At 28.6% G+C, this 21350-nt stretch overlaps 2 protein-coding genes across 2 annotated transcripts; one reads left to right on the top strand and one right to left on the bottom strand.

The window, feature by feature from the left end:
- Positions 1–8646: 8646 nt before the first annotated feature.
- LOC122501666 (cyclin-H) lies at positions 8647–11082 on the top strand. The gene is made up of 6 exons (XM_043611304.1): positions 8647–8924; positions 9310–9534; positions 9621–9794; positions 9901–10126; positions 10194–10305; positions 10846–11082. Exons 1-6 carry the CDS (start codon positions 8808–8810, stop codon positions 10979–10981), a joined length of 990 nt encoding a protein of 329 aa, XP_043467239.1. The 5' UTR covers positions 8647–8807; the 3' UTR covers positions 10982–11082.
- A 155-nt stretch (positions 11083–11237) lies between these two features.
- On the bottom strand, positions 11238–21248 carry LOC122501667 (barH-like 1 homeobox protein). Its single transcript, XM_043611306.1, has 5 exons — positions 20782–21248; positions 20510–20632; positions 14448–14683; positions 11784–11920; positions 11238–11587 (listed from the first exon to the last, which is right to left on the bottom strand). The coding sequence occupies exons 1-5, from the start codon at positions 20978–20980 to the stop codon at positions 11377–11379; spliced, it is 906 nt and encodes a 301-aa protein (XP_043467241.1). The 5' UTR covers positions 20981–21248; the 3' UTR covers positions 11238–11376.
- Between the last annotated feature and the right edge of the window lie 102 nt (positions 21249–21350).

Below are 21350 nucleotides of genomic sequence, written 5' to 3' on the forward strand. Positions count from 1 at the left end.
CGGCCATGATGCGCAGAAATCCATGCGCATTGGTAGCTCAAAATTACCACAAAAGTGGATAATTTTCTTCAGAGATGCACGATCAAACTCGTTCAACTGCAATACTATTCGCAGCTTTCTTCAAATCTTTAAATTCTTTGCATATGCATATGCATATAAAACAGTTAAAGGATATGTTGCCGAAGGGTTTTTTCTGCTATGGTCATTCAAGGTAAAGAAGCTTCCAGAAAAAGCTTCCACTATAATCACAAGGAGAAGTTAGACGGAAATCTTTAGAGAAGCATTCCCGAATATCTTTCAATGGAAGCTTACGTCAGAATCTCAGTGAACTTCAGATGCAGCTTTATGATGGAGGATCTTGCTCCAAATCTGGAAAATCTTAATCAGTTTTCAATTGAATGTTCCTACACTGCAAAAAGAAGTATCTTATTTAAGATGTTTTGGTAGTCATTTCTAAGATGTTATGGTAGTCACTTTTTAGTCATTTAAAATATCTTAATTTAAGATGTTAAAAGTATCTTCGTACACATTTTCTGTGTATTTTTGGGGCAAAAAGTTTTGAGGTTAATTATGGGCTTATATGTAAGACATTTTATGCATCTTAGTTTTTAGTAACTTAAATTTTTTTCGCATCTTACAATTCACAAGTATCTTATTGCTAAACATCTTATTGAGACAGAAACATCTTAATTTAAGATACTTTAAAAAACTTACAGAAGTATCTTACTTTTTTAAGATAGAAGAAATATCTAAGACGTATAAAACATCTTAAAAATCAGTAAGATACTTTAGAAAACATCTTATTTTAAGATGTAAGATACCATTTTTCCATCTTACATCTTATTTTAAGATATCAAATAAGACACTTATTTTTGCAGTGTAAGATTCATTTGCAAACTTAGGGAAAGCTAACCCCCCGTTTAAATTATTTGCAATATGGGAAGCTTTCATTGGCAGAACAAAATACTTCCCTAAAATATTTCAGTGGAAAGTTGCCTTTAAAATTTAGGTATTTCAGTATTCCTGGAACATGAATGCAGGCTTCGCACTCATCTACTAAAAACTACTATATTTACTATTTTTTTACGTTATGCTACTATTTGGATACTTTTTTTAAATTTAAATTTTAATTTCTTTAAATTTTAAACTAAAAGCTACTATTTCTGTTTTTTTTTTGAGAATTTCCACTACTTTAAATTCCCTAATACTAGAAATCAAAAAACTATTCGCTAAAAAATTATAATCAAATTCTTTAAAACGATTCAATTATTTTCAAGAAATATTCGAAATTCAATTATTTTCAAAATCTACTATTTTTATAAAATTTCGCAAAAGAATTCAATTATTTAAAAAACAATTGATAAAATTTTTCCAAACTTCAATTATTTTCATAAATAATAATATTCATCACAAGAATTCAATTATTTTCATAAATAATAACATGTTTTTTAGAAATTCAATTATTTTTAGGAAAATTTAATAAAATACCACACAAACATTTAATTATTGTCAAAAATTTTAGTTGAATTCTTTGTAAAATTTAATTATTTTTAAAAACTATTCGCAGTTCAATGATTTTTAATATATCTACTATTTTCATTAATTATTTTAAAAATTTTTTGTAAAAATCTTCGTACAAATTCAATTTTTTTCATGCATAATCAAAATTTCTCTGAAATTCAAATATTAAAATTAGAATTTGCATAAAATTAGTCGAAATAAATGAATTATTTAAAAAATTTTATAAAATTCTTCGCAAGAATTAAATTACATTTATAAATAAGAAATAGAAATATAATATATGGGGCATTCCAGGCCAAATCGGAAATTATTTTGCTTTTGCATCCCAATTTTTTTTTAAACATTTTTTTTCTTTTAGTACTGTTTGAAATGAGCTACCTTGATTTTTTTCAAATTTTTTGATAAAGCGGTTTAGGAGATACAGATTTTTGAAAAATGACGTTTTTTACGTAAATTTTTTTTTAAATGCTTATAACTCGGTCAAAAATTGATCAAATTGGACGTTTTTATAATAAAAAGTTTTGTTTTCACGCGTAGTTTTTAATAAAAATATTTTTAAAAATTTTTTAAATAATTTACGATAAGATTTGAAAATTTTTAAAATAAAATTTTATTTTTAACAATGTATGTATCGATCAATTTTTTTCAAAATTTTTTGTAAGAAACTAACACTAAATTAACAATTTTTAAGCCTTGTCCGATCGTGGGCAAACGATGGGATCTATTTTTAAAAAAAATTTTAATTTTTATATTCATAGTCAAAACGACAGGCCTAATTTGTCATTTGACCAAATCACAATTTTACACAGAAAGAAGGTTAAGTTTGGAGAGACTCAGTCTGAAAACACATTTGCTGTGAAAAATTTGTGTGATTTTGTCAAATGGCAAGTTAGTCATTTGGCCACCACTGCGTATATAAAAATTAAAAATTTCAAAATAAATAGATCCCATCGTTTGTCCACGATCGGACAAGGCTTAAAAATTGTTAATTTAGTGCTAGTTTCTTACAAAAAATTTTGAAAAAAATTGATCGATACATACATTGTTAAAAATGAAATTTTATTTTAATAATTTTTAAATCTTATCGTAAATTATTTAAAAAATTTTTTAAAATATTTTCATTAAAAACTACGCGTGAAAACAAAACTTTTCATTATAAAAACATCCAATTGGTCAATTTTTGACCGAGTTATAAGCATTTAAAAAAAAATTTACGTAAAAAACGTCATTTTTCAAAAATCTGTATCTCCTGAACCGCTTTATGAAAAAATTTGAAAAAAATCAAGGTAGCTCATTTCAAGCAGTACTAAAAGAAAAAAAATGTTTAAAAAAGATTTGAGATGCCAAAGCAAAATAATTTCCGATTTGACCTGGAATGCCCTGGAATATATATAAATAAGAAAGAATTAAATATTTTTGATGAAAATTAGAAAAAAGTCAGAGAAATAAAATATAGAATGGAATTTTTGTCAGTTTTGTAAAGTATATCTAAAACGAGTTTTTTTTTTTATAGTCAATTTTAATTTTTTGATATATATGTACTTTTTACTCCTTTTTTTAGTTTAAAAGCTACTTTTTGCTAATTTTTTAAAATTAATTATCGAGTGCGAAGTCTGTAAATGTAATACGCACTTTTACTGTTCATTATTCCATATTTTACAATTATAAATAAAACATTGCTTTCGGGTGTAAAAAGCCTCATTAACTGATAAAATAAATATTATTTATAAAGTGTCAGCAATCAGATTTTATATATAGGTGAAGAAAAATTTCTTGTCAAAAGACAGGAAAAAAGAGACTTTTTGTAAATAAATTTTTTTCTTAAATTGAGCGTGAGACCACAAGACAAAATTGTTGATTCTTATCATTACTGTGTTACACTATGTAATTATAGGAGCAGAATCTCGCCTGTGTACTGCAATTCCTTGAAATATATGTATCTACTTTCACATATGCCACGCCGCGGGGGACCCTGCACTACTTTATGTCTATGCATGTGTATAAAGAGTAGCCGGTCAAGTGATTACAGTTCGTTAATTATCGATGGATGCGGGACGAACCTGAAATTAGAGGATCCACTGCATAAACAATACATTAGAACTTGATGTTGATTATCTTTTAATCGAATTAATCTGATCATAATATTCACGTCATTACCTTTTCAAATTAAGTGAACCACAATTTTATAGTCGACTTTTTATCGACTATAAAACTTTTTGTCGACGAAGACAGTAGGCTTCTTATTGCAAAGCTTCCGTTTGTAATGACGGATCAAATGAGATATTTTACTGGATTTAATATTTTAGAAGCATACCAGATAGCAGGAAAGCTTACGGCAAACTTACCGTGCAATCTTGCCAAGCTTGCAGAACAAGATTGCTGCAAATTTGTCTTAGGTTGCATTGAATCCCCCTAATTTTTAAAAGTAAATATAAATTCGATTTTTATGGTATAGGTTCTGCCCGACTCTCCCCTACAGAAACATATGTGACAATTATCAAATGAATATTCAATTACATTTTCCTTCCACCGAATAATCTCTGTATTCTAAACAAATATCATGCAATTGACTTAAATAATAAAATACAAACACAAAATTTGATAGCAGAGTGAAGAAACCGATTATTTGAGTGAAATAAATTTTGTCTTCATTGTACAGGTCGCATATAAGACATTAAGAAACATTATGCTTGCCATAAATTGGTACTTATGTATTGCGAACTTACGAAGAGAGAATGTATTGGGTTAGCCAAACTTGTATATACCTATAGGGCACGAATACGAATTAGGAAGTCTAGCCACCGCACTGTAATTATATACAATCCTTTTCTTTCTTCCTCTAAAACACATTCTTTCTTCCTTCTTGTTGGCTCATATATACCGACGAAAGATACACCAACTGTACAACGCGATTCGCCAGGGGCGATCAGCCGCCTTTCTTTGTGGTATTTCTTCGTCGTTTCCACGCAGCGTAAATGACTGACTTTCGTTCCCCGAAAATAGAATTTATAGGTGATTCTATATAGACGCGAAATTAGTCAACCAAAAACTTTTAAAAGCTCTTTGTAGTTTTTATAACCACTTTTACCGCATTAAATATAACAATTTTTCCAGTTAGAAGAAATTCCTGTTTTAATTTGTGACATTTTTGAGAAAAGCTTTTTGCTGAATTCCTGACACATCTTAAAACAAAGTATTTTTTTTAGTTCAAACATTTAGCGGGAAATAAAGTGGTCGCACAGCGCTTCGCGCATGCGCGAACACTTTATTTCCCGCTGAGTGAGTCACCGAACCTAACCTCGATCATCCAATGTTATCCGAACATTTTTACTTCCTAAATTTTTTACAGTGTATGGAGTACTATTATAAATCCCGTGTAGAAATTAGTCGTGGCCTTCCTAGAAATAGACTACAGCTAGATAGCATTTGTCGTGGAAAATTATTCTGAAAAAACTGTCCTGGCCCCGAAATGTTAATGTACAGTTTTCCCCTTTATTTTCTTCGCTACGAAGACAGTCTAGAATCTGGCTAAAATTTGTCTAGGATACTGAATTGAAAATTCAGTACAAGTTCGTATAGCAGGTTGTCCAAGAATTAGCTAGGCACTGTCTAGGACGCTGACTTAAGAAATTAAGAATTTAGTACAAGTTCGTGGAGAAGGTGGCTCTGATAGTCTACTAAGCTAGCAGACGAAATCAGTTCTTGCGACGTAGTGCCTGATGAAAAGAAACCAAGAGTCTACAATTGTAACTTATCTTGTTGTGAAGATAAAATCAAATTTATAAATCTAGTGAAAAGTTTTCAGTTTTCCATTTTTGAACAGGAACAGTGTTCAAGTTTAAATATATTACAGCGAAAAGAAGATTTATTAGAAAAAGGACATGTGATATATGTCATCATTCATAGTCTCAGATTGTTTTTCATATTATAATATTCATAATAAGTAATAAAACTTTGGTAATTTTAAGTGAATTTTTTGTCATTGCAACAATATAATATACAATTAATTTTATTATTGGTATACAAGTACGAATCTTTATAGTGAATGTGTTTGTGTTTTAAAGAAAAAATCCAATGTATTAGTAAAATATGTTACAATTAATTTCAAAAATAATTGTAAGAGGAATTGTGATAATAACAAATACTTTTGTATTACTCTTTTGTTTGTTTAAAAGTTAAACAAACAAAAGGGTAAAGTTGAAAATATTCTTTTATTATTTATAAACCTAACAATTATTCCCAGTATGTAGAAACTGCTTATTTTAATATCCAGGAACTGGCTAGGAATGATTTATTTTATTAGACAAGGACAAGACAAAATAACTGTACAAAATCTTGACGTTGCTAGCGTTACATCCCTCGTTCAAGCCTGTCCATTTTTCCCATCTAGTTGCTAGATTGAATCTAGCGCAACTGGACAGTTTCTCATACACTTCCACGGTAAATTTCTACACGGGATGGCATCAGGAATTGAGAGAGAAGTTTTTCGAGTTAGAAATTTTAATTAAATTTACTTCAAAAATAAATTAAACTGAATAAATAGGATTAAAACAAAAGAAAAATTTATCATACTTATATATAGTAACTAACGATTCTCGAAAATTAAACAATTCTTTAATAATTGCTAACAATAATGTTAGAATTCTATAAGAGAAAAAATTTGTATTTATGAGATACAAAATGTATTTTATGGAATACAGATTTTTACAAATTCGCGGTAAATCATAAGTATATATACAAACTTGAAAGTTTCAAGTCAATGAAGCTTGTCTGTGTCTAAAAAGAGAAAATATATAACATGAGAGGGTGGCACGCAATGTTGAGGGCGTCGCAACCGCAATATTAGATTAATGGTCGCGTACTTCACCCTAATACATTCTTGATTTTCAAACCAGAGCGAAGACAATCGCGAAGGCAATTATATAATACTTTGTTTTTATAAATATGAAATCTTTACTCTTTATTCTTATTAATATTCCGAAGTCAATGAAACTGATTCTTTACACTGCAAAAAATACAGAGTAAAATTTCTCAAAGCTCTTTCTTTAAAAAAAAAAGCTCCAAGTTGATGAAGAAAAGCCCAAAATTAGTCGACTTTTTCGGGAGTTCAAAATCAATGTTTTTGCGAGGTTTGGCCACTTATTTGAGAAAAAGCTCTAAATTCATGAAAAGAAACTAAAATCTAGATACAAATTTTTTCTGTATCGAAAATAAATTCTAAAAAATTTTTGAGTACATTCGCGTGTTTCGGAACAAGCTCTAGTTCAATAAAAAAACTTCAATTTGATGAAAAAAAATCCTTTGATATTCGACTCCAAAAAATTATTTAAAAAATTGTCAAGACCAGCGTTGTTTTTCAAAATAAAAAATTTTTTCTGAATAGAAAATAAATTTTAATAAAGTTCTAAAAGATTCGGTGATTCGGAAAAAGCTCTTCTTTAATGAAAAAACACCAATTTGATGAACAAAAGCCCAAATTTTGATAATCGACTCCAAATTTTTTTTTAAAAAATTGTCAAATTCGTGTGTCGTTTTTCAAAATAAAAATGTTTTCTGAATCGCAAATAAATTCCAAAAATGTTCTGAATTATTCCGTGATTCGGAAAAAAGCTCTTTTTTAATAAAATGAAACTCCAAATTTATAAAAAAAGCTAAAATTTGATAATCGACTTGAAAAATTCTCAAGACTTTCTAGATACAAATTTTTACTAAATCTGAAATAAGTTCTAAAAAAGTTCTGACAGATTCCATGATTCGGAAAAAGCTCTTCTTCAATAAAAAAAGCTCCAGATTCATGGAATAAGCTCAAATTTGATAATTAGTGTCGTTTTCCTAAATACAAATTTTTTCTGAATCGGAAATATATTCTAAAAAAGTTCTGTGTATCTCCGTGTTTCGGAAAATGCTCTTCTTTAATACTTTAGAATCAACTTTCAAGAAAACTGTGTTTAAAAATCCATTACGTAAATTCAGCACAACTGCTCTTTACAATTGAATTAATAATAATATTTACTAACTTGAAGTGATGACTGACGTTTGGCTTTTAAATTTGTTGGTGCTTAAATCCATTATTATCCCAACTCTGAATTATTATTATTATATTATAGGAAAACAAAATATTAGTTCTTTATCGATGCGATTGCAAAAATAACAATCTCTTAAGTCAAATGATGCAAACTTTTCTTATTACACGTACATAGGTATCTCTCAGAAAGTTAAAATTTACGAGTTTAAACGATCGCATTCGATCGTTCTCGTTATATTGTAACTTATGCTTTTGCGATAGATTTCGATCTTGAAGCGATCGCGTTGAAATTGAGGGTCTGACATGACGATGGGGACAAGAAGGCAAAGGCCTCAGCTGCGGAACTTGCGAGCATAAAAATCTTGGAGAATTATGGCTACTCAAATGCAACGGGCAAACGAGCAAACGAGCCGACGTCTTTGCTTGAACAAGGGCAGTAGGAGTCTCCCTCGCGGCCAAAGGTGGGATCCGCGTCTGATCGTGATAAGATGTAGCGGTATCGATTGTCGGGTGACAAAGAGCCAGCGAAACGCCCCCTTAGATCGGGAACGTAAGGCAAACGCTCACAAACGCTTGCGGGGGCGTCCATATTAAATGGACCTACTTCCAGTCTGCAGTTTTGTTTATTACTATTGCGTGAATTGCATAAACTTATGATCCCACGAATCTTACCCTCAAAATATATCACCTTCACTTTAAGTTTAAAATAATGCGAAAAAATTTAACCTCACCCGAATCATCAGAATTTTTAGAACTTTTAGTTCAAACGCACATGGAAGCACTTTGAACTAAAAATTCTGATGATAAAATCTACTCCGAAGACCGAAGTCCATTTTTCATGAACTTTTTTTACCCCTTTTTCCATAAGCACTGAAGGATAAAAGTACTTTTTTAAATTATCACTCTTTTAGGTTATGTACATACTTGTGATCCTATTTCTTGCCTTCTTCTTTTCAAATTATAAACTATTTAAAATTGTAAGGTAGTAAATGTCGTTTTTCCCACAAAAATTTTAAATACTTCGGTAGGTACAGTCGATTTTCTGACAAGTGCTGACATCTGTCGCCAGAATTAGTTACCAGTTACCCAAGAGCAGATATTTGCCATTTGGTTCAGTTGGTTCCGTTCGACGGTTTCACGGTTTGTTATTTGTTTACAACTCTACATATTCACGTGTATATTTATTTCGACTGGTTTCGTTTGATTCTGTTCAAGTATTTTTTCATATTTATTTGCTATTTGATGTTCAATTACATAAAACATGTTTCCATTAAGTACTCAAAAGAAATTCTGGGTATTTACTGATGAAAAGGATTTAATAGAACTTAGACGACAAGCCAATGCTAATTTTGTAGAAAAACACGGTAATGGAATGTCAGTAAGTAACTGCTTTTGTATTTTCCAATTTAATCCCAAATTATAGTTTCTATATGTCTAATAAACCATATTTTACTATTTTTTTGCTCACTCGGAGTCTTTAAGCAAAAAATACAATGGGTTTTATAGGTTATGTTTCTTATTTCTTTTTTTTTAAACAATAAAGCAACAGTACTTTATTGTCGCGCAAACAATGTTTAAGCGTATTTTTACTTTGAATATTCAATTAACATCGTTACTTTTTGTATCCTTTTGTAAATAATAATGATAATAATATACAAAATACAAAATTTTAAAAGAAATATGAAAATTTAGTAGTTGTTTAAAAAATTATTGTTCTTGACATTTGTTAGAACTATAAATTAGAATTCTGTTTTATTTTACAGGCAGAGCAAAAGGCAGAATATTTTCTGTCAGAATCAGAAGAGCGTATCCTGGTTCGCTATTATGAAACACAACTAAGAGAGTTGGGTAAACGATTTAATCCACAAATGCCACGCGCTACCGTTGCAACTGCTTTGCATTATTTCAAAAGGTTTTACTTGAGAAATAGTGTAATGGACTATCATCCGAAGGAAATACTAGTCACCTGTGTATATTTAGCGTGCAAGGTAAAAGTTAACAATTATATTTGTATTTTTCCTTTTTCTTTTTGTAAATCTTATTTTAAATGCTGTTTTTTATTATTTATTTTCAGGTGGAAGAATTTAACGTTTCTATATCTCAATTCGTGGCGAATATCAAAGGAGATCGAGATAAAGCTTCCGATATTATTCTCAATAACGAACTGCTTCTCATGCAACAGTTAAATTATAATCTAACAGTTCATAATCCGTTTAGGCCTGTAGAAGGTTTATTAATTGACATAAAGGTATAAAATTGTGACACGAAGGTTAAATTTTCAATTTAATTTAATTAAATAGTAATGCAATTATTCGCCTTGTGTACGGTAATTTTTAATTGACAATTCTTTTCAGACACGATACCCAGGAATAGAAAATCCAGAAAGATTGCGTCCGCATATAGAGGAATTTCTTGATAATGTTTATATGACCGATAGCGTTTTACTTTATGCTCCGAGTCAAATAGCCTTGTCTGCTATTCTCAATGCAGCTTCAAAAATTTCATCAACTTTGGACAGTTATGTCACTGATATTCTATTTTCCAGAGACCATTTGGGTGGAATAATCGAGGCAGTCAGAAGTAAGTGACTAAAAAAATAAAATTTACTAAACTTTCGACAGATATTCTAAAGTATTTTTAATTTCAGAAATAAGATCTATGGCCAAATTTATTGAAACTCCTACAAGAGACTTTGTAAGGCCTCTAGAGAAGAAATTGGAAAGATGCAGGAATCAAGACAATAATCCTGACAGTGAAATGTAAACTTTTTAATATTTTAATTTTAATAATGCGAAGTGTGACTAAACTAAGCTTATAAAAAATAAGTACTTGAAATTTTATTTATCAGCGCTCAACTTATATTTTTTTTCTTTTTTTTGTATTTTAAATTCAAAATTTTTGTTGTCTAATTTTTTATAAACCAGTTGAATAGAATAACATTTTTTAAAGTAAATGAAAGAATTGAATGAATTGAAAAAGATTGTATAGGAAATATTTATGAAATTTGGCTCCTTTAATCAATTCTGGTAAAATTTCAAGTATTTATTTCTTTCTGCACAAAGCTGATTGCTACAAACATTTTCTCGAATTTTTGAACATTTTCAAAATTCATTCTTATTTAACCTTCCATTGACATATCTTCATAAATTTTTATTAACAATTATTATAGTCTAATTTTCAAAAGAAGAATTGCAATTTGTTTAAAATTAATTTATTTTATGTTTGTATAATTGTGTCAAAAGAAGATTATAATAATATATTAATAATACACAATAATTAATACACTTAATACTTTTTAGATACAAACAAAGAATGCAAGATATGTTGGATGAGGAAGATCTATTGGACAATGAAAAATACGCAAAAATCATTGAAGATCAAGCTGCAAATGATGAAAAGACACTAGGCGTCACTACAGTCTCTCTGAGTGATTAAGGTGATTAATTCCCTCATTCGCAAATAACAATTGTACATGTGTCAAGAACTTGGATTTTGAGATTTCTCAGTAAGTGATATTAAATAGTTTCTAAATTAAATACCGCACATATCTCTTCTTTCAAGACAAATACAACTGATGTAATAAATTTCAGTCGAAATTCCAAATATTTTAAAGAGAATATATAATTTATTAGCAAAACGCTTAAATTTACAAAAAATATTTTTAAAAATTAAAAATTTCAAAATTGTTAAAAACAAGTGAAAACTTATAAAAAAAGAAAAGTATAAAGAACAATTGAAATAACTAAATTTTTCTCGTTATTAATCTACTAGGGGAAAATATAATATTTTGTAATTTGTGGACAATATACATTTTAATAATAATTATTATTTTACGACTCGTGATGCCTGAAGTCTATTCTTTGCATTACATAAGTAGGATGATTTGAAGGTACATCATGAAAAATTGTGTCGTGTTGTCCGGATGATAAGTTACTTGGTAATGGCTGAACAATGGGCAGAGACGATGGTAAAAGAATTGGTGATAAATGTGTTTGTAAAAGTGGCGATCCAGGTTGCGGTTGACCTGGGTAATTAAAGAACCTAAAAAATGTTTTTTTTATTAATATTTATATAAAATATTCAGTAAAACTGAATCTTTTATTGAATTAACTAAAAAATTTTCCCAATATTAATTATTTTGTTTATTTATCTGTATTAGTAAAACAAGTGCCATAGTAAAGATAAGTTTTCTGAAAAAAGCAAATAATTATAGTATAAAGGCTGCTTAATTTCGTACCATAATCGATCTCCAACGAAAATTGGTCTTGGAGCAGGAATTCCCAAGTTTGAATAGTATTGTTGCGCCAAAAGTTCCACGTCATTTGTGTACTTTCTTTTCCATTTTGTTCGTCTATTTTGAAACCAAATTTTGATCTGCAAAAGAAACAGTGATTTTCATATCTAAACTGGGTGTATAGGTAAAAATTGTGCTCTCCCCTTCTTTTCTGTTTAGAAGGATATGTGGAGTTGAAATGGACTGTGTGTAATATATCCTAATTAAAAAATCGACGCCTCTCTGGTCTGACGTTGCTACCACAGCTCGTTAAGTTTGAGAAATATTGTGACAGTTATGTCTGCAGCACGACATGTCTCTCTGCTTTTCATCTACGGTTACTTCTCTTTAGTTTTCAAAAATAATTATTTCGCTTATAATATAAGAAAAACATTTTTTTTAATACAGAGTACTAATTAAACTAGAATAGTGCAAGCTTATGCACTTCTCAAAAAATAGTCGATCCAGGGTTGCTACAAAAATTTAATTTTGTTTTTCCCTTATTTGCAGAATTTTGAAATTCAATAACTGATCAAAATATTATTGTAAAACTTGAAGAAATGGATCACTCCAAGTCTTTGACTCGGAGTGCTCGATTTCTTCATGTTTTATAATAATTAAAGATTACCGAATAATAAAATCATTATTTTATATTATAAGAAAATTGTTACTATAACTCCTTCAAAATTATTTTCATCATTTCAATTAAATTATTAATTTCTACAATTTTTAAATAAAATTCTTCTTTAAATCAATTATTTTTAATAATTTTTGAAAGAGTTCTTTTTGAGAATTTTCAAATCCACTTGTTTACTATTCAATTTTACCAGAAATTTCGATTATTTGGAAATTTTTTTTAATAATTTAATTCTTTTGGGAAATTTTATTAAAATAGTATAATATTGAAAATCATTGAATTAAGAAAAATTTTTGAAAGTAAATGAAATTTTGCTATGCTTTTAATTTTATTAAAATTTTTGAAAATAATTGAATTCTTGTGATGAATGCTATTATTCATCAAAAGAATTAAATTTTGCAGTGAATTTTATTAAAACTCCTGAAAATAATTGAATTTTGTTATTTATTTACAAGGATGATTAAAATGTTGACATTTTTTTTAGATTTTCTGAAAATAATTGAATTTTTCGAAAAATTTTATAAATTTTGAAAATAATTGAATTCTTGTGACGAATATTATTATTTATGGAAATAATTGAATTTTGCAATGAATTTTATCAAAATTCCTGAATATAATTGAATTTCGACGAGAAGATTTGCTATTTATAAAGATAATTGGAATGTTGACGAAAATATTTTATGCAAATTTTATTTATAATAATTGAATTGCTGTGGAATTTTTTTCCAAATAATTGAATAATCGTGTAGAATTTTATCGAAATTTTTGTTAGTAATTAAATTCTTTTGGGAAATTTTATTTAAGTAGTAGATTATTGAAAATCATTTTAAGAAAAATTTTTGAAAATAATTTAATTCTTGTGATGAATACTATTATTTATTAAAATAATTGAATTTTCAATAAATTTTGTTATTTATTTATAAAGATAATTGAAATGTTGACAATTTTTTTAGATTTTTTGAAAATAATTGAATTCTTGTGATAAATATTGATGTTTTCATGAAAATAATTGAATTTTGCAATGAATTTTATCAAAATTCCTGAATACATTTGAATTTCGACGAAGAATTTTGCTATTTATAATGATTATTGAAATGTTGACGGGAATTTAAAAAAGATTTTTGAAAATAATTGAATTTCTGAAAAGAATTTTGATATTTATTGAGATAATTGAATTCTTTCAAAGATTTGCGTCAAAAATTGAAACTAATTTCAACAGAATTGTAATTAAAATTTTTCAAAAAAATACTTCATTAAATGATTTATAAGTAATAACTTTATTATGGCAGTTCTTCAATAGAATTTTCAAATAAATTATTGTCAGAAATAGAAAAAATTGAAGGTTCTTCTTAGAATTCGTGGTAAAAAGACACAAAAATTGAGAATTTTCTTATAAATTCTAAATATTTAGCTTTCTCTCTACTTTTAATAAAAATCCCTGACTTGTGGCAACCCTGCGATCGAGAGATTTAATTACTCATACTCACAGCTTTATCTTCGCTAGTAAATGTAAATATTTAAATATTTCAGTGTCGAAAACAATCAACTTGGTGTTTATAAATGTTTGTGTCCAAAAAAATAGAAAGAAAGGGGTGGTTAGGTGCTAATTGGTCATACATATAAGGAACGATTCTCCCCTATGGCGCCACGAATTGGCGCCTACACATATGGTGCTACATAATTCCTGTAGCCTCATAATTCATAGTTAGTTCATCTCCAGTTCGCGGAAATTCAAAAACTATGGATAGGCTGCGAAACTATATGTGACTTTATTGTAATTCATTAAAAACTCAACTCATGCTGAAGTATTAAAAATTTGAAATATTAATACCCTATAGTAGAAAAAAGTTAATTCATGTTCATTTATCATTTGGGAGTGAGAGAAAACATCTGGAGACTCTGAGAATTTTTAACCCTTTACTGAGAAAGATGCGATTTTTCAGAATAGGTATTCAACACCTGCGTTCGAATTTTATTGAAAATTAAGTTACCTGTGTTTCTGTGAGTTTTAGACTTTTGCTGAGTTGTAATCTCTTCGCGACACTGAGATATTTATTTCTCTCGAATTCAGCTTCTAAAGATTTGATCTGAGATGCTGTGAAAGCTGTCCGGGGTCTTTTCTTCCTCTCCTCATCGCTAGCTGCACTTGGACTTCTGTCGTGAATGTCTTTTTCATCCATATCAACCCTGGTTGTAGAATTCGTATCAATGCTGCTCGTACATGCTTCTGTAAAAGTAAAAAATTCTATTCGCAGAGACTAAATATACACTTTTTGGAAAATACGTATTCGAATTGTTCACAGTCGCTGCGGCTGATGTTTAAAATGATTAAATAAAAATTAAATCTCCATATTTTATTCTCGAGAGGCGTGCCAGACCCATTAAGAAGTTTATGTGATGTACCTCGTGCTCACAGCAGTGTTAGGTTCAATTACCCAGAAGAATTCTCTTCCTCATCAATCTCAACCTTTTTTAAGACGAAGCTGTTTATGTTTATATTTATCCCCCGTTACACGGTGATAGTTGACGCTTATGCGTTTTACTCATCATGAAAAACGTCTTCAGTGTATCTCCACTAGTTTGTTGTGAGTGAGAGACTCAACTTTTAAGCGTCGGCTATCATCTTCTAATTATCTTTCCATTCGTCATATGGCGAGGAACAAAACTCACTAATGAACATGTTTCCAATGATGTGTCAAGAGTACGTAACAATAGTCGATTAGTGAAAGAAAATTTTTGGTAAAAGTACAGCCATCTTTTTGAAATAATAGAAAATTAATAAACTGTGTAATGTAGGAGAAATTTTGGCACAGCAAACAATTGTGCATTATTTAACGGTTACACTGAGGGCAAACGAATGGAGGAGAAAATCAGGTGGCTCGCTGCTGCTAAGCAATAAATATCTCTAAAAACTATTCGTGGCAGGGTCTCATGGGCCACGGAGAAGCGTTTACTGACTACTAATTGTCAGATGGCGACGTAATTGTCGCGTTTTTTTCAGTCTCTCGCACTTCTTAAGCCTAAAGCTCCGGCTCTGGCTCCGGCTCTCGGCTCTCGGCTAAAACCGTACCTCCCTTAACTCACTCACTCAATATTGTGTGAACAAACGAAATTACAACATCTGTAAACCAAACTTGACTTATACAGCGGCAGAGGCAATAACTATTCCCAATATATTGCTGACAGCAATTCTCATCCACCTAATTAACACGTGAAATTTAATGCAATTCTAATTAAAATCTAAACATTATTTAATCAAAGTTAAATTTAAACTCGAAACATTTATCGTTTATTATGTGTCTCTTAATTACACACATTTAAACAAAAAGAGTGTGTGTCATTAACCGGAAGTAGAAGTGCGAGAAAAAAATGCCAAGATTTCTCTGTTCCTGCTCATTTGTCATCGAGTTTCTGTTTCGATTGCATTGAGAAACGAGCTGAAAGAAGAAAAGAAATTAGAAAGGGTTTGTCGAGAAAAGGAATAAAAACTCTGGGCAAAGAAAAAGAAACGTATATATACAGAACGCTGCAGGAATAGAACACCACGCCTTCTCGTTTACCTAATTGCCACGAGCTACACCGAACTTGTCCCCCAATTATTTGTTGATGAATGAAGAGCTAAAGTAAGACAGCTTGAGGAAACGGTGCGATAAACTGTCGCTAATATTCATTCGTCCGTGGTGATTATTTTGTTATGGTATATACTATACATGTACTATAATACATATGTAGATTGATACAAAAAAATTAATTCATTGTTTCTGGAATATTAGTCATTTAATTAACGTATTAATTTCATATCGGGCTAAATTTATGTTTTTTATTAACTTTTTAATTAAAAATTGCAAATAAATTGGTTTTACATGATAATCTCCGCTCGAAATCTGAATTGACAAAAATAACTAATTGCTATAGTAAACTGTTGTCTTACTTTTTGCTTCAGCAATTAGTAAATAATAACTACTTATTAGTAAATAAATTTTAACTAATTTTAATTTACATGGAAATGTACAAAAATTGCTGCAAATTTGAAGTAAAAATTTTTTTGTTTATTTCATAAACACTATACTTTTTCATAGATTTTTTATATCTTCCAATAAAGCCTATAATTAAAAAAATTCATCCATAAGGCACAAAAAAAGTCCCTTTAGTTGATTGGAGATACAAAAAAAAGTCAAAAAAATCCATTATTTTATGCAGTTGTGTTATTAATTATAATAAAGCAGTTTCAAAAATTAGTTTTTTAAAAATATTTTTAAATAATTTCTGAAAGATAGCAGACTTTTTTAATTATAAAATTTAGGGTGGCTACATGTCAGTAAAGTCAGGAAAATGTCATAAAAAAAATGTTTGTCAGAAAAATTAAGAAAATTGAAATTTTTTTCGAATTATTTTTAAAAATTACGACTTTTTCGACTTTTTTTCCAAATATTGCAACAAAATATCATATTTTTTTGTATGAAATGTGACTTATTTCGTTTTTTATAGTGCAAAAAATAACTATAAACAAATCTTTCAAACATTATTTTTGAATCATTTTTCTATTTAAATTTTCGAAATATACAATTAAAAAGATTTTGAATAATTGAAATTTTGTAAAATTTAATTGAAAATAATTAATTTTTTTCAAGTATTTTGTTAGGATTTTTAAAAATCAACTTTTGAAGAATTTTAATTGCAAATTTTCAAAAAATTGAATTATCAAAAATTTTAATGAAAAATCTTTAAACGCAAATTTAAAAATGGAAATTAGCTTCTATTTTTTAAAATTTAGTATTTACAGTACTTTTAATGACATATTTTTGAAAATTCAAATACCTATACAAAATAATATTTTTTAGAATTATTTTTAATATTTTAGTGAAAAAAAGCATGTTCAAAATATTTCATTAAAATTCATCAAAAAATTAATTACTTTTTTTAAATAATGCAAAATTTTCTTGTAGAAAATAATTGAATTCATAAAGGGTTATAATTGTAATTTTTATAAATTATTAAATTTCATAAATTTTACTCATTTTCCGTAAACTTTCATATTTTTAAAAATAATTTTGTCGGGGAAAATTTTTTTAATGACCACTCTGAAATTGAAAGATTTCGAAATGTTAGTTATAGATTTGAAAATACATAATTTTTACAAAATTTTTTGTACGAAGTCTAAAAAAGTAGATTTTTAAAAGATTTCAATTTACTTCTTTTTGGAGCAAATTGAATTGGAAAAAATTATAAAATAACTCTAGAAATTAGTTGTTTTAACATATTGTAATTTAATGTTTCAAAAATAAATGAATTTCTTAAATGAATTTGTGGACAATTTAAAAAAATTAATCAATTTTTCTAAGAATTGCAATTAGAAATTTTTAAAATGATTGATTTCTCCAAAAAAAGTGATATTTTGTTGCAATTTGCAATGCTTGGGAGAAAAGTCGAAAAAGTTGCTTTTTTGGTAAGTAAGTCGCTAAAAGTCGCCTTTTTTTAATACAGTCCGTAAAAATAAAAAAAAACTGAAACTTCCAAGGTATGGAATTGTTAGGACATCAAAATAAATTTGTTACTTTAATTCTTAATTTAATTTGTAATTTTATGAAATTCCTCCGTGCACATAAACTAAATGACGTTTTTAATTTTTTTTTTTAATTCCTAATGTTCAAATACAGAAAAAATCAAATTTGAAAATTTTCGGTAAAACATTGAATGCAGAAGGAGACAAAAAGCAAAATCGCCAATTATGAAAATAATAATTAAAGAAATTTGACAGAAGAGCAATATGCAAATTTTTATAGTTGACTGCAACGATTGCAGTAGTATGAGTATGAGTTTAAAATTTACGCGATATACGATGACGGCTTTGTAGTATCTCAAAGTCTTCGTGCCCCGAACAAGAATCTTACTTTTACTTAGATCTCAAATTTATTGCGTCGACTATTACGCTCAGTAAATCACTAAAGTTGGAGGTGCCACTGAGAAAATTAGTCTGTTACTGTCATACTCATTGAGTCATACGAGCATTTAGGATTAAAAAGAAACAATCAAAGTTTCGTTAATTAAAATTCTTTCAAGGCACTTGTTCCTTAATTAGAATTCAAAGCTGACAAAAGAAGTTTTTTTACTCCCAGAAAAGTATTTTTCATAACTCTACAGTTTGCTCCAAAAAAAGTGCTCATTCAAAAATTGACAACTGCTCGCACTCGTTACGAAATATACTATTTTTCCATTTTAGAAAATAATCTTACTTTTTAAATGCTGAAGAAAGAAACAAACAAAGAACAGATATAAAGTGTTTAAATCACTGGATTTTTATTGTGTAAATAATAATAATGTAGCGAATAATCTAAAATAGGGACAGTTTCACCAACTCTGATTAAAACTTAATGATTAAAGTCAATTTAACCGCTCATGAATTGATTAATTAACTTTTAGTCGGTTTTGATTTTAATTGCAGACTTTGCTTTTACAATAATTAAAAAAATAGTAAATAAGCAGAAAGAGAAGCTATCGAAGCCGAGACCAGTGAAAATTTTGGCTCATCTTCTGCGCTCACCCTTTTATGAAACGATTTTCATGATACACAACTTTCGAGTGTACTGTGTCATGTCTGTTGTGATTTGTTGATGAAAACTTGAAATTGACCTCCATTAGCAAAACTCGGGGCGAATGCGAAATACCTTTGGCAGGTTTTCTTGCTCCATTTGTATAATATTCTTTTTATTCTTTTTTTTCTCAAACACTGCATGAAATAACGTTTTGCCACATTTCCATGGCAGAATTAGGAGTCGAGACAGATAAATAGTGGATGGAGAGTAGAAACATTGAGGGGGCGTGGAACTCGCAGGAAGTAATGGATCATGGAGTTCACGTGAACCTTACCGGCTACGAAGAAGTTGTACAAATGAATTGATAGCATAATTGGTTCAACCTTATAGATATTCTTATAGGACTTATCCAAGAGTAATATCAAACATTCAAACTACTCACTTCATAAACTTCAACGTCAACGAAATATAACTCAAGAAACTATATGAAATTGGTAGAATTCATAGAAATATCCTTGTATTCTTTTGAAACAAGGGTGATGTGTGCATTGCACGTAAAAATATAATTGGAAAATGTATTTAACTGTTTGGACTCGATTAATTCGAATTTTCTGGATAATTTATCCAACCTAGTTATAGCTATAACTATGTCTCTCTAAATTTCTTAGAGCGAGTTTTTACTCCAAAAAGAGTGAAAATTGAGTCATTCCATTCGGAATGAGAAAACCATTCTAAAAAATTAATAGTGGATTCACTCTTAAAGAGTGAATTTTTACATTTATTTCAGTGGAAATTCACGTCAATATTAGAGTCATCGTTAATTTATTAATTCGGGTAAATTTTCACCCAAATTAGTGTAAAAATTCACTCTATAAGAATGAGATGTCTTTCTTTTAGATTTTTTTTTTTACTTTGAATGCAGTAGCTCAATTTTCAGCTCAATTTTTTCAAGTAAAAATCCACTCCAAAAAAATTACAAAGAAAACCTTTTCACTTGGATTCAGTAACTAATAATTTAACTAATTTATTGGATCGCGCTGCAGGTTTAGATTGAAAATATAATTTATTTAATCTCAAAATCACATTAGTGAAGTTTACAATGTTTATAATAAACGATTTAAAAGGAGAAATAATTTTCTATTCAAATTTTTATCCGCAAGTTAGATAAAAAAAATGTCTAAACATAATAAATTGTTTTGCGAGTAAAAAATATTTTTCTCGTTGATGATAAACGTAAACTTTACCTACATTCAAAAGTCTTAAGTTTTGCTTTAAAAAAATATTTATTCTTTTATTTTTCTAAAATTCAGAGATGTTTAATCACATGTATTTATCAAAATCAAAATGATGCGGAATAAAAAGGAAAAAGTTTTTCTTTTGTCCAGATTTATTTGTAATAAGTAATTGAATTGAATTGAATATTTTCAAGATTTAATTTCAACGAAACTATTAACATTTTGAGAGTAAATAAATTACACCTTTAATCTGATTATGATAGAAAATAAATTCATTAAACTTACCGTAAGTTATGTCTGGTTCGGGTGTTGTTGAGCATATAATGTCAGATTCCTCAAAATTACTTTCTTCCATCGCAGACATTGAAGAATCCGGTGTCACTGAAAGTCTTTTTTCTTGTTGACAAACTATCAAAAGAAGAAAACTTTTGTAAAAGACTAAATTTGATTGTAATTATAAAAACAAAAATTGAAATTTAAAAGAACAATGGAGGCTTACAAACTATGCGTCGGAGACTGCATTACGAAAAAATGATGTTAAAAAAAATACCACTTACAGTGTTGTACACATTTTGCAGTATTTTCGTCTTTGTTATTTATTAAAGGAAGTTGTTGATGAAAATGATTGTCCTGAAATCTTTTCTCAGAAGGAGCTAGTAATCTTTCAATACTGAACGCTGATCCTTTCAAGTGGTCACTTTCCCGACATCTCATGCTTAACAATTCATCAGTAGCACTCACTTTTTCAAATGCCATGTTTAATTAATTCTACACTGCACAAAAATATTTAAACAAAACTCCCAATCTGATTTCCGTTAATCAGCATCATTTTTTCGATTGAAAAAATTCAAAATTATCGTTTACAGTTAATTAAAGTACCAATAACAGAAGGAAACAACAAACTTTTATTCAAAATTAACTGTCTAAATGCATCTAAAAAGAAACGTATCTATTCTATTAGTAACACCCTTGTTTAGAGAATTAGAGTTTTGAACGTACTCTGTCACAAGAAAGTGAGTCGTATTAAACATTTTTTTGGCACAAAAGTTAAATCCTTCAACATAAGGCGGATCGAGAAACCCACGTGCTTTAAACGTCACCAACAGATGAACCAATGATTGTAAAT

Source organism: Leptopilina heterotoma, unplaced genomic scaffold, assembly GCF_015476425.1.
Source record: "Leptopilina heterotoma isolate Lh14 unplaced genomic scaffold, ASM1547642v1 Lhet_212, whole genome shotgun sequence".
Lineage (NCBI taxonomy): Eukaryota > Metazoa > Arthropoda > Insecta > Hymenoptera > Figitidae > Leptopilina > Leptopilina heterotoma.